At 42.7% G+C, this 13,832-nt stretch overlaps 1 protein-coding gene across 1 annotated transcript in view; it reads left to right on the forward strand.

The window, feature by feature from the left end:
* LOC124619722 overlaps positions 1-13,832 on the forward strand; it is a 190,367-nt gene that overhangs the window by 98,718 nt on the left and 77,817 nt on the right. The window contains exon 2 of the mRNA XM_047146286.1: positions 4,317-4,525. Within this exon, the coding sequence (XP_047002242.1) occupies positions 4,317-4,525 (209 nt within the window). The remainder of the gene's footprint in view (positions 1-4,316; positions 4,526-13,832) is intronic.

Below are 13,832 nucleotides of genomic sequence, written 5' to 3' on the forward strand. Positions count from 1 at the left end.
GTGATTGGATCATGCATAATCATAACACTCCCTTATGCAATTTGTAACTACACTCATGCTCATAAATTAAGGATAATGCTGGTACATGATGAAACAACCCTGTGATGGGCGGTTTGCGGGTTTAAATCAGCTCGGGGTATGACCATGCGGCGCATTTCACCTGCGGTCGTCGCACGGTGGTGCTGGCAGCAGTCCACATACGCAGAGGTGTGTTGGTGCATGTCAGAGTACGGTGCAGCGAGGAAGTGTGCAGACGTTTTCAGACGTGCTAATGGTTATTGTGTTGAAAATGGCTCAAATAACACATGTTGATGACGGTATGAGGGGTAAATACTAGGTCGACTGGAGGCTGGTCAAACACAGGAGGGCGTAGCACGGGCCCTCCGTGTGCCACAAAGTGTGATCTCTAGATTATGGCAACGATTCCAGCATACAGGAAACGAGTCCAGGCGCTACAGTACGGGACGTCCACAGTGTACAACACCACAAGAAGACCGATATCTCACCATCAGTGCCCGCAGACGCCTAGGGAGTACTACAGGCAGTCTTGCTCGGGACCTTACCGCAGCCACTGGAACAGTTGTCTCCAGACACACAATCTACAGACGACTGAACAGACATGGTTTATTCGCCCAGAGGAGACCTGAGATGCGTTCCATTGACGCCTGGTCACAGGAGAGCCCGTAAAGCCTGGTGTCAAGAACACAGTACATTGTCATCGGAACAGTGGCCCCAGGTTATGTTCACGGACGAGACCAGGTATAGTCTCAACAGTGATTTTCGCCGGGTTTCCATCTGGTGTGAACCAGGAACCAGATACCAACCCCTTAACGTCCTTGAAAGGGACCTGTATAGTGGTCGTGGTTTGATGGTGTGAGGTGGTATTATGATTGATGCACGTACACCCCTGCATGTCTTTGACAGAGGAACTGTAACAGGTCAGGTGTATCGGGACGTCATTTTGCACCATTATCTCCGCCTTTTCAGGGGTGCAGTTGGTCCCACCTTCCTCCTGATGGCCGATAACGCACGGCCCCACCGAGCTGCCATCGTGGAGGAGTACCTCGAAACAGAAGATATCAAGCGAATGATCTGCCTGTTCTCCAGACCTAAACCCCATCGACCACGTCTGGGACGCTCTCGGTCGACGTATCGCTGCACGTCTTCAGACCCCTACGACACTTCAGGAGCTCCGACAGGCACTGGTGCAAGAATAGGAGGCTATACCACAGCAGTTGCTCGACCACCTGGCCCACAGTATGCCAACCTGTTGTGCGGCCTATGTACGTGTGCATGGTGATCATATCCCATATTGATGTCGGGGTACATGCGCAGGAAACAGTGGTGTTTTGTAGCACATGTGTTTCGGAACGGTTTTCTCATCTTATCACCAACACCGTGGACTTACAGATCTGTGTTGTGTTTGTTGCCTATGTGCTTATACTATTAGCACCAGTTTTGTGTAGTGCCACGTTGTGTGGCATCAGATTCTGCAATTATCCATAATTTGTGAGCATGAGTGTAGTTATGTTAATCAGCAGTGATACTGTTTACAACAGTTTAACCTCTCCGTCCGATGGACGGACCTACATCAATAGCTTTACTTACACTCATCCGTGAAATATTGCGAACATATTTGGAGTTTAAACCTGACCGTCAGCTCAAAGTCGGGTGATGGGAAACTTTACGCCTCCACCTCTCATTCCCTTGAGGCCGAATACTGAGGGCGTTTGTTTCTTCCACCACGAGAATTCGAACCTTCTACCTCCGGACACCTCATGGACATACGTTAGCGCCCTTGGCTATGCAGCGGCTTAGGAAGTGGAACACGTCTATCGGTCGTTACACTGGCAATTAGAGATAGTCGTATCTAGGTTCTTACCTAAAAAACAAGTTGTTCTTTCGATAGTAATCATACTTCTAATTACGCATCATTTTTCACCGATGCTTGTCATTTAGCTTAAAACTGAAAGTAGTCATTCACACAATGATAAATTATGAAACTGGAACATAGCTGTTTGTATGCTGGCTTCGTTGTCTTCTACAGGGTATTAATGCTGCTTTGAGGTATTCCTGCACAAATAAATCTGGAACCTTCCAGAGTCATAATAATTCTATGGTTGACGTAAACTATTAATAATGATATGTCATTCATTTTAGCTTCTGTATGTTTTTGAACAGTTAAAGACCTGGTTCACAACAATCATTCAATTTCTACAGTAATATAATTCCCATCTGCTAACATGAGCTATAAAATTCCAACTACTTGCTACGTCTGCATATACACGTCCGGCTTTGCATCATCTCCTCCCACCAAGGGAGAGGGAACTGAGAGATTACAAATGTAGGCAAAGACGTTCATCTTTTACGTTGCTGGCAACTAAAACATTTGAATTCGCTTTACAAGTATTTTTTACGTAAATGTAAAAAAGTGTAATGAAAAAGTTTTGTAATTCCATACATATAAAGCCGGTCGCTGTGGCATAGTGGTTCTAGGCTCTTCAGTCCGGTACCGCGCTGCTGCTGCGGACGCAGGTTCGAATCCTGAGTCGGACATGGATGTGTGTGATGTCCTTACGTTAGTTAGGTTTAAGTAGTTCTAAGTCTAGGGGCCTGGTGACCTCCTCAGATATTAAGTCCCATAGTGCTTAGAGCCATCTGAACCATCAGAAACATATAAAAAGGTATATTTGGATGTATGTATCTGAGTCTAAGTGCGTGTGTGTGCGTGTGTGTGTGTGTGTGTGTGTGTGTGTGTGTGTCTGTGTGTGTGTGTGAGAGAGAGAGAGAGAGAAAGAGTATTCCAAATCTCCTCCTAAACCACTGGAGCGAGTTCAACCAAACTTGCTACTCATATTCTTTACTGTCAGGCAACAATCGCTGTGGGATTAAGAACCTCCTACCTTACATAGCTGAGGAGATAAGACGTTATAAACAGTGAGATACAAATCGCCTCACTATCCATGAAGTTTCAATAAATTTATTCTTTACTACGAAGACACTCCTAGAGTCGAGTCATGTTAAGGAAATCGCTGACACCTGACGCGCTTTTGCAGCTTTCAATGGAGAAGCGCAAACGGCTGTAGGCGAAAAGAATAGCCAGCTATAGAGCTGTGAAGAGCCATTGTCATTGACATGTTTACTGGGTTGTAAACACGCGAAGCAGTTACGCAATCGTATAGAAACTGTCCGAGGTAATATTTCTTAATTTGGATACTGTACTTGTACATTTGTAAATTGTGCATATTTCTTCGCACATCTGTTTCATAATTTCAAAGTTGTTTTCAGGAATATTTGGAGATGAAATTTTTCGATAACTTACTAGAAACACGGTTCATTCTTTGTTTTCGTTTCTAATAGAAATTTGGCAAAATCAGTACCTGGAAAACGCCAGATTTGTCAGCTAGTAACATTATATAGTTTATATAGTTACGTTTTTATGTATTCGACTTCACGTTTATTCTAACCAAATGGAAAGAATCAGTAGCATACAAACTCATTTACATATAAATCGATTTACACAATACTTCAATGTTTCCATTAATGAAGTGATAGCCACTGGTGTCGATGGGTTCCTAATATGCATTAGGCTTGACTAAATGATAGTTATCGTCAAAAATCGAAAACTTTCCTTGACACTAACTACGGTGTCCTGTCCAGGATTTTTCGATATTACATTGTTCATTTATTTATTTAACCTGATCTGATTAGGACTTTCAGGCCTCCTCTTACATCACACCAGGATTTGACACAAACAGTACCTTTTTTACCTCTTAGTTACTTAATAAAGAGGAATAATTTTAAAACGACAAATGGTAGTAAAATGATTAGAGTGTCGGCAGAGACATTGTAAATAAACAGTATCGAGCAAGAGCTAATAAAGCTAATACTGGCAGTAGTTCTACCGCTCATGCTTCCAATAATAATAATGATAATAGTAACAATAACGATAGTGGCAGATATACAAGAATTTATAGATGTAGAAACTATATATTTTCTGATATAATTCTGGGGAAGGGAAATTTAAGGACGCTACACTTGCTAACAACGCTTGGAAATTAGGAAAATGTGATTGCAAAGAAGGATGTAAAGGGGTAAGGAGTCTGTACAGGGACAGTGGTAGTTATTACCGTTTACTGTTGCCTCAGAAGATGTATCTTTAACTGTCTTTTGAAAGGAGTTCCTGGAGTGTGAATGTTGTTCATTGCCAGGTATGGGTGGCAACAAACTATGCCCGCTGGTATGACAGGCACTGTCAGTAATTCTCATACAGCACGTACCGAGAATTAGCCTGAGGCAGCTGTGTGGGTGCGCAGGGGGCGGTCGGTGCCTGCGGCTGCTGGAGGTGCGCGTCCCGCCCCACGTGCTGCTGCACGGGGACGCCGGCCTCGAGTGCGAGTTCGACCTGCAGGGCGAGGCGCTCTACTCCGTCAAGTGGTACAAGGACGGCCACGAGTTCTACCGCTTCGTGCCCAGGGACTCGCCGCCCAGGTACCTCTTCCAGCTCGCCGGCGTCACCGTCGACGTAAGTAGCGCGACGTACCTGTTTAATCATATAATTAGACTGGCTGTTGGAAAATTATTCCGATATGTAGCATGGTACATTATTATGCGAATTTAAACTGGCAATTTACTAACAGAAGATACCTCAGATCACCAACTGACTTGATTTACCACTTAATTAAACTGAATATTTCCTTAAAAATTAGTGAATAGGCCTTATTTCCAGAAAAATTAACGAAAAGTTGATACACTTTTACAGTCCTTGATCAGTTCTACAGGATAATCGGCTTGGGGAATGTTCTTAAATATGCCAATAATCGTACACGTATGAGCTGGCCTGGATAGATAATGGGTGAGTTTTTGAACATAAGGAATGCCTTCTACTTATTCTTTTTTGTTATAATTCTTCTACATCTACATCTACATACATACTCCGCAATCCACCATACGGTGCGTGGCGGAGGGTACCTCGTAGCGCAACTAGCATCTTCTCTCCCTGTTCCAGTCCCAAACAGAACGAGGGAAAAATGACTGCCTATATGCCTCTGTACGAGCCCTAATCTCTCTTATCTTATCTTTGTGGTCTTTCCGCGAAATACAAGTTGGCGGCAGTAAAATTGTACTGCAGTCAGCCACAGATGCTGATTTTCTAAATTTCCTCAGTAGCGATTCACAAAAAGAAAGCCTCCTTTCCTACAGAGACTCCCACCCGAGTTCCTGAAGCATTTCCGTAACACTCGCGTGATGGTCAAACCTACCAGTAGCAAATCTAGCAGCCCGCCTCTGAATTGCTTCTATGTCCTCCCTCAATCCGAGCTGATAGGGATCCCAAACGCTCGAGCAGTGCTCAAGAATAGGTCGTATTAGTGTTTTATAAGCGCTCTCCTTTACAGATGAACCACATCTTTCAAAATTCTACCAATGAGCCGAAGACGACTATCCGCCTTCCCCACAACTGCCATTACATGCTTGTCCCACTTCATATCGCTCTGCAAAGTTACGCCCAAATATTTAATCGACGTGACTGTGTCAAGCGCTACACTACTGATGAAGTATTCAAACATTACGAGATTCTTTTTCCTACTCATCTGCATTAATTTACATTTATCTGTATTTAGTGTTAGCTGCCATTCTTTTCACCAATCACAAATCCTGTCCAAGTCATCTTGTATCCTCCTACAGTCACTCAACGACGACAACTTCCCGTACACCACAGCATCACCAGCAAACAGCCGCACATTGCTATCCACCCTATCCAAAAGATAATTTATGTAGATAGAAAACAACAGCGGACCTACCACACTTCCCTGGGGCACTCCAGATGATACCCCCACCTCCGATGAACACTCACCATCGAGGACAACGTACTGGGTTCTATTACTTAAGATGTCTTCGAGCCACTCACATATTTGGGAACCAATCCCATATGCTCGTACCTTAGTTAGGAGTCTGCATTGGGGAACCGAGTCAAACGCTTTCCGGAAGACAAAGAATATGGCATCCGTCTGATACCCTTCATCCATGGTTCGCAAGATATCATGTGAAAAAAAGGGCGAGTTGCGTTTCGTAGGGGCGATGCTTTCTAAAGCCGTGCTGATGCAAGGACAGCAACTTCTCTGTCTCAAGGAAATTCATTATATTCGAACTGAGAATATGTTCGAGAATCCTGCAACAAACCGATGTTAAGGATGTTGGTCTGTAATTTTGAGGATCCGTCCTTCTACCCTTCTGCCGGTTTGATGCGGTCCTCCACGAATTCCTCTCCTGCGCCAACCTCTCTATCTCTGATAGCACTTGCAACCTACGTCCTCAATTATTTGCTGGATGTATTCCAATTCCTGTCTTCCTCTATAGTTTTTACCCTCAACAGTTCCCTTCAATACCCTGATGTCTTAACAGGTGTCCTATCATCCTCTACCTTCTTCGTGTTCGTGTTTCCCATATATTCCTTTCCTCGCCAATTCTCCGGAGAACCTGCTCTTTCCTCACCTTGTCAGCTCACCTAATTTTCAATATTTCTCCTGTAACACCATATCTCAAACGCTTCGATTCTCTTCTCTTTCACGTTTTCCCTCAGTCCATGTTTCACTACTATACAACGCTGTGATCCAGACGTACATTCTCAGAAATTTCTTCCTCAAATTAAGGCCTATACTTGATACTAGCAGACTGCTGTCGGCTTGGAATGTCCTTTCTGCCTGTGCTAGTCTGCTTTTTATATCTCCTTGCTCCGTCAATCATGGTTTATTTTCCTGCCTAGATAGGAGATTCCTTGAACTCATTCACTTCGTGATAACCAACTTTAATGTTAAATTTCTCGCTGTGCTCATTTCTGCTAGTTCTCATTACTTTCGTATTTCTCCGATTTATTCTCAGTCCATATTCTGTATTCATTAGACTGTTCATTCCCTTCAGAAGATCCTGTAATTCTCATTCACTTTCATCGAGGACAGCAATGTCATCAGCGAATTTATCATTGATGCTCTTTCAGCCCGAATTTCAATTCCACTGTTCTCTTGTCTTTTATTTCCGTCATTGCTTCTTCGCTGTATGGATCGAACAGTAAGGGCGAAAGACTACATCTTTATCTCACACATGTTTTAATCCGGTAATTTCGTTCTTGGTCATCCATTCTTTTAATTTCCTCTTAGCTCTTGCAGATATTCTATATTACGCTTCTTTACCTACAGCTTACCCCTACTTTTCTCAGAATTTCGAACATCTTGCACCACCTGACATTATCGAACATTTTTTCCAAATCGACAAATCCTATGAACTTGTCTTCATTCTTCTTTAGTCTTGCTTCCATTATCAACTGCAGTGTCACAACTGTCTCTTTGGTTCCTTTATCCTCCCTAAAGCCAAAGTGTCCCTCAGCTAACACAACCTCTGTTTTCTTTCCCATTCTTCTGTATATCATTATTTTCAGCAACTCGGATGCATCAGTTGTTGAGTGTGCGATTATTCTCGCACTTGTCAACTCTTGCAGTCTGCGGAATTGTGTGGATAATATTTTTCCGAAAGTCAGATGGCATATCATCAGACATTCTGAACACCCTGAACAGTAGTTTTGTTGTCACTTCCCCAATGATTTTAGAAATTTTGATGGAATTATCTATTCCTTCTACCTTATTTGATCTTAAGTATTCCAAAGCCCTTTTTATTCTGATTCTAATACTATTATACATTTTTTTCTGGATTAATTATTTAAAAGGGAAGCACATGAACAAACGTATATTTAACAGAAAAATCTTAACCTACCATGGAGTAGTGTACTGAATATTGCTTGTAAAACGAACTGAAGTCTCTACATGATTAACAAGATGATCTGAAATCGGGAGTGTTGTGGAAAGACGGATTACACACGCACACATTCAGACTAACCATTCATCACAGATAAAGACGTGGTTCAATAATTTAATCAAGGAAACAAGATCTAAACTGGGTTAGAGAGAGACTAGCCTCGATCGTCGAATACTTAAATACAAAATTACTCCCAGGCTAATAAAAAATCACGCGAGATTGCAAATAAGAACAATGAAAAGGGACTACGTTCTGTAAACAGTTATTCCGAAAGGTATGAGGATGTGTTAGATTACGATCGGGAAAGGTAAAGGCACCAGAGAGGTTCGTAACGGAAGCAAGACCAAACAAAAATCAAGACACGTTCATAGCATTTGTCTACATGGAAAAAGCGTTCGACAATGTAGCGGTGCGAGATGTTCGAAATTCTGATAAAAATGGATTTAAATTATGGGGAGCGACGGGTAGTATGCAATATGTACAAGAGCCAAGAGGCAATAATAAGAGTAGACGACCAAGAACGAAGTGCTCGGACTATAAAGACTCTAGGACAAGGATGTAATCTTTCGCCCCCTACCATTCAATCTGTACATCGAGGAAGCAATGATAGAAATAAAAGCAAGGTTCAGGAGTAGAATTACAATTCAAGGTGAAAGGATATCAATGATACGATTCGCTGATGACATTGCTATCCTGAGTGAAAGTGACGAAGAATTACACGAAATGCTGAAGGTAATGAACAATATAATGAGTACAGAATGTGGATCGAGAGTAAATCGAAGAAAGACGAAAGTAATGAGAACTAGCAGAAATGAGAACAGCGAGAAATTCAACAGAAGCATTGATGGTCACGAAGCAGACGAAGTTAAGGAATTCTACTACCTAGGCAGCAAAATAAACAATGACAGGCGAGGCAAGGAGGACATCAAAAGCAGATTAGTAATAGCAAAACGGGTATTCCTAGCCAAGAGAAGTCTACTAGTATTAAACAGAGGCCTTAATCTGGGGAAGAAATTTGGAGCTCAGCATTTTAAGATAGAGAAACATGGACAGTGGAAAACCGGAACAGAAGAGAATCGAAGCATTTGAGATGTGGTGCTACAGAAGAAATTTAGAAAAATAGGTGGGCTGATAAGGTAAGGAATGAGGAGGTTCTCCGGAGAATTGACGAGGAAAGGAATAGATGGGAAACACCAACAACAAGAAGGTACAGGATGGTAGAACACCTGTTAAGACATCAGGGAATAACTTCCATGGTACTAGACGCAATTGTATAGAACAAAAACTGTAGAGGAAGACGGATGTTGGAGTTCATTCAGCAAATAATTGAAGACGTAGGCTGACTGAGGTGAAGAAGTTGGCACAGGACAGGAATTCGTGGCGGACCACATCAGCATATCAGTCAGAAGACTGATGATTCAAAAAAAAAAAGTGGGAGCCACCGAAAATCACAAGTAACCACGTGAACACCCACTACGAAGGAAAATCGATAAAATGTCAAAAAAAAAATCAGTACACGAAAGATAGCGAAATTAAACAATGTAGCACGAGGATTTATCTAAGCAAGGGAACTGGTTCATTTGCAAGCACAGAATACTGAAGCACGATATCACTACCAAAGCACGTGGTAACGACTATCAATCATGCACAAAGAAAACTTACTCAATTCTGCAGAGAACACAGAAGCCTTTTATTGATATGATACAGAATATTAAAACTACATGCACTTCTCATAATTCGTTACAAGATTTATTCAGGAATCTAGGCGGTTCTGGCGCTGCAGTCCGGAACCGCAGGACTGCTACGGTCGCAGGTTCGAATCCTGCCTCGGGCATGGGTGTGTGTGATGTCCTTAGCTTAGTTAGGTTTAAGCAGTTCTAAATTCTAGGGGACTTATGACCTAAGATGTTGAGTCCCATAGTGCTCAGAGCCATTTGAACCATTTAGCCAGGAATCTAGGCATACAAATAGATGCACATGGCCTGTTGCCCCCCCCCCCCCCCCCCGAAACTGAAAATTATAGGGCACAAAGAAAACACAGCTATAAATTCCAAAAATAGCAAAACCACTCTCAATTCCTGCTTACGCGAGGTATCTCGATCCATTCTATATCAGTTTAAACCTTCTAAGAAATGACTTAAGGACTCAGTTGAGCTAAAACTCATTCACAAAATTACAACACTAAGGACTAAAACTGGATGTTAGATCTACGACGAATCCCAGCGCAGTGACGCTCCTCACTACTCACGCACAGTCTCTACCGCAGACCAAAAGCTGGCGCACAGACAATATGCGCTCTCTATCTGTGCTACCTTAGCAAACGCGACGGATCATGGTCACCGGTCTCTCTGACACAGAAGAAATCCACTTGGCAATACACGATAGTTGGCTGAGCTGTCCCTACATTCAGCGAAACTTACCCAAAACATATAGACACTGCGGCAGACGGTAACATGCGACCGAGCAGGTAACCAGAGAGACGGAACAAGAAAAACATAAGATGACAACGCAGATGTGTAATGAATGCTTTTCTGTTTCTAATTATGCTCTTAACATGTATCTGTCTAATGTGGGAAATGATTTAGATATGAAATTCAGATGTGATAAATCAGATGTGGTAATTTAGTATTGAAATATCACTGTGCCTGGCAGATATAGCACCCAGCTGACCATCCTCTCACTTTTAATTTATAGGACCACCGACACCTAAGTGATGCCGTTCAGAAATGTGAAAGTGAGTAACAATCCTGAACGTCAATGAAGCGACTTATATACAGACAGCACACGGTCAGCGACCTCTGTTAACTTCTAATGGAACCATGTACACTGACAGGCCAAAACATGGTGACCACCTGATTAACCCTAAACGTACCAAGCTGGAAACCCTGGAACCCCAGACAATGATTTTTGAACATACTATTGCAAGTTTAAAAAGCAATTTATTCTTGATTTTTATATGTGTCGTGCAGCTGTTTAACGTATACAGTACATAATCAGAGCTACGATGCGTTGGTTAAAAAATTAAAAAGTAAAAACACACATGAGAATCTGACAGTTCCACGCTTGATATACCACATAACATATTTTGATGGATATCCTTTTTTTGTTATTTTTGGTAATGAGAACGTCATAAATTTTCAAAAACAGCCCGCAAGAGTATCTGAGATAATGACATTCTTCGGACGCTGGATGAATGTGATTTCAGTGACAAGAAACGTCCGGAGCGAATCTGATGAATTTATTCGAGAACAAACTTCGTCAGAATCGGAGGATAACGTCGAAGTGAACTGAACAGAAAGTACGAGTAATATTGCCAGTGAAAATTCAGACACGGTTTCTGATGAAGAAAATGAGTTTACTGCAAAGTCGGGACGAAATGGAAGACCTGAGTGTTCCCGTGACTCTATGTCGTCAGCATAACATTGCCAAAAGATATCGCAGATCAAAGAACACAAATGATCTTGCATCACATTGCCCAACGTTTTCAACATGTTATTTGTAGATACCATTTGTACGTCCTCCAACGGTGAAGCGTTATGTATTGTTCAGGATTACAATTCGACTGCTGCTCTAAACATATGAGAATTAGTACAGTTTGAGATTCTGCCAAATTCAGAGTTTTTTGATTTTCTGTTTGAATTCGTCGCTGCTGAAAGGATTTAGGTTCTGAAATGTGGAAAACAGACGGAAATATTCGTGTAGTTTTAGCTTCTGTCATGTCACGGAATCGATGTGTGCATATATTACTGTTTATCAGGTTTGACGATACAGCAACACTTCAGTAATGCTTATTTAATTTAAATATAGTTTTCGACGTCCAAAGAATCTAATCTGAGTAACCATCTACACTACTTTATTGAGAAGTTAAGCAAAAGACATAAGGTCCCCAGAAGACCCCAGCCTGATAAACAACGATGACGACTTAGACTTCGTATGCCAAGGGTTAATAATCTCTGAAACGCAATACAGTTCCGATTCTGCGTCTCGCGACTCGACAAGGTATTGCCAAGCTTCCGGAGGTACTTGGCAACAAATGTCTATTCACACGCCACGCAGTTGCCGAACATTACGGATCGGTGGATTGTGGGCACGGTGCTGGTTGGTGACCGATAGCGCCTCACTTGTGTTCCATTTGGTTCAGATCAGGCAAATCTGGCGCTCAAGACATCAACATGAGTTCAGTATATGATCCTCATACTCCCGAAGCACGAAATTGGCCTTGTGATATGGACTGTTATCCTGCAAGGAGGTGCCGTCGCCTCGGGAAAGAAATTAAGAATGAAGGGATCCAGGTGGGTTGCAAATAACGTTCATGTTCACAGATGTAATTATGCTTTCGATTTCTACCATAGCAAAAAACTGCGCCAGTCGGGCGGCGTCCGTGGTGCTGTGAATGTTGCCAACAGCCTTTCGTATGAATGAAGGCGCACCTAACCAGATGTAAATAAAAATATGACCCATCTGACCAAGCAACATGTTTCCACTGGTCCACGACCCAGTCTCGATTTTCCTGTTCCCTTTGCTGTCGTAATTGTCGATGTCGTCGGATCAGCTTGGGGGCAACCTGGAGTCGTTTGCAGCTGAACTCGACGATCAACAGTGTGCGATGAATGTGGGCTTCGAAAGACTTGTGATTCAACCAGCATTGTACTCAGCTGTGAGATCTGCCACACACGTCCACTTGTCCTGCTTTACAAAGTCTCCAACGTCTACGTTGTGTGATGTGTGGATGTCCAATATATTGCCTACTCGTGGTTTCGCCGTCGTTCATCCACTTTCTATAGATGGTTATTGCTGTGTACGACTCCATACACAAGTGTAAGCAGAGGTGAGCTACAGAGTGGTACAGGAACTGCTGGTGTAGGAAAGCTGGACAGGAGCAGAAATGATTAGAGACAAGATAACACAACAAACAGAAGATTCACTTAATTTCTGTTTCTTCAGAGGTATGGAGACTCGTTACAGACAATGCAACAAGAAATAGATTCTGCCCACAAGGAAAAATCTCTGTGCACTAAAGCGTAATCGATGAAGATGGAGCCTCAACCAGGCAGCATCTGTGTAGCATCACGCTGTGAAGTGTCTCCAAGCACAAGTGGCCGGAGTCGCTACTACCATACCTCCCATATTGAGGCGACAGAGGGTACTCGTGGTACTGAACCGCTAGAGACGTAGCTCAATGGGAGTGCTCCATTGGGTCCACTGGATAACGCGCTACAGCTATCGACATCTCACGAAAACTTGCAATTCTATTAATATTACGCCTGTGGGGTGTATCGATACGTGATACCACATCCAAGACTGTAGCACTACAATCGACCATCTTCGCCCTCAGATGCTTGTTCCTACGTGCGGCGCCATCAAAGTTATTTATGTTAGTGACTTATCCCATTTGTGGCCCGTATTGTAGCTAAAATGATTTCCTATTTTCCTCTGTTCCGCACGTACTAGCACATACTACTGCGTCACGTGACCGGAACGCCACCAGGTGGCACTCAATGTTGGGCACTCAATGTCCTGGTTCACGATTCATCAGTGTAAGACACAAGTGAGAATGAATAAGACAACTCTGCGCTGCCACTCTTTTCTACATTGCTCAGGTAAACTTCTACCAAAAGATTCATCGTATAATTCGCTTTCACTTGCACTGGAGTGTAGTAACACCGCTCACACTGGATCGCTTCCTAAACTGTACCGAACAGGAAAAACTGAGGAGTACGGTTCAGCACCTTAGCCGCCTTAAACCGAAGCTTGCAGTCTCTTCGCTACGGAAACGAAGTTGGTGTTACGAGAGATGCCATGCTGTTGTGTGTCTTTGTTGTGTGGTTATAATGCATAACTTTTGTTGTCTACGTCTAAGCCAACGTAAGGAGTACTATTCAACTTGCATAAGTTGTACTACACACTTGGCAAACTGCACTTAACACCGAAAACGATATCGTATGGTTATTAACTCGTTTAGCGGTGCGCTTTGTAATGCGTGTGTCTTTGGTGGAAATAAAAATGACGTGTTTTCCTATATTGTA

This window comes from Schistocerca americana, chromosome 6 (assembly GCF_021461395.2).
Source record: "Schistocerca americana isolate TAMUIC-IGC-003095 chromosome 6, iqSchAmer2.1, whole genome shotgun sequence".
Lineage (NCBI taxonomy): Eukaryota > Metazoa > Arthropoda > Insecta > Orthoptera > Acrididae > Schistocerca > Schistocerca americana.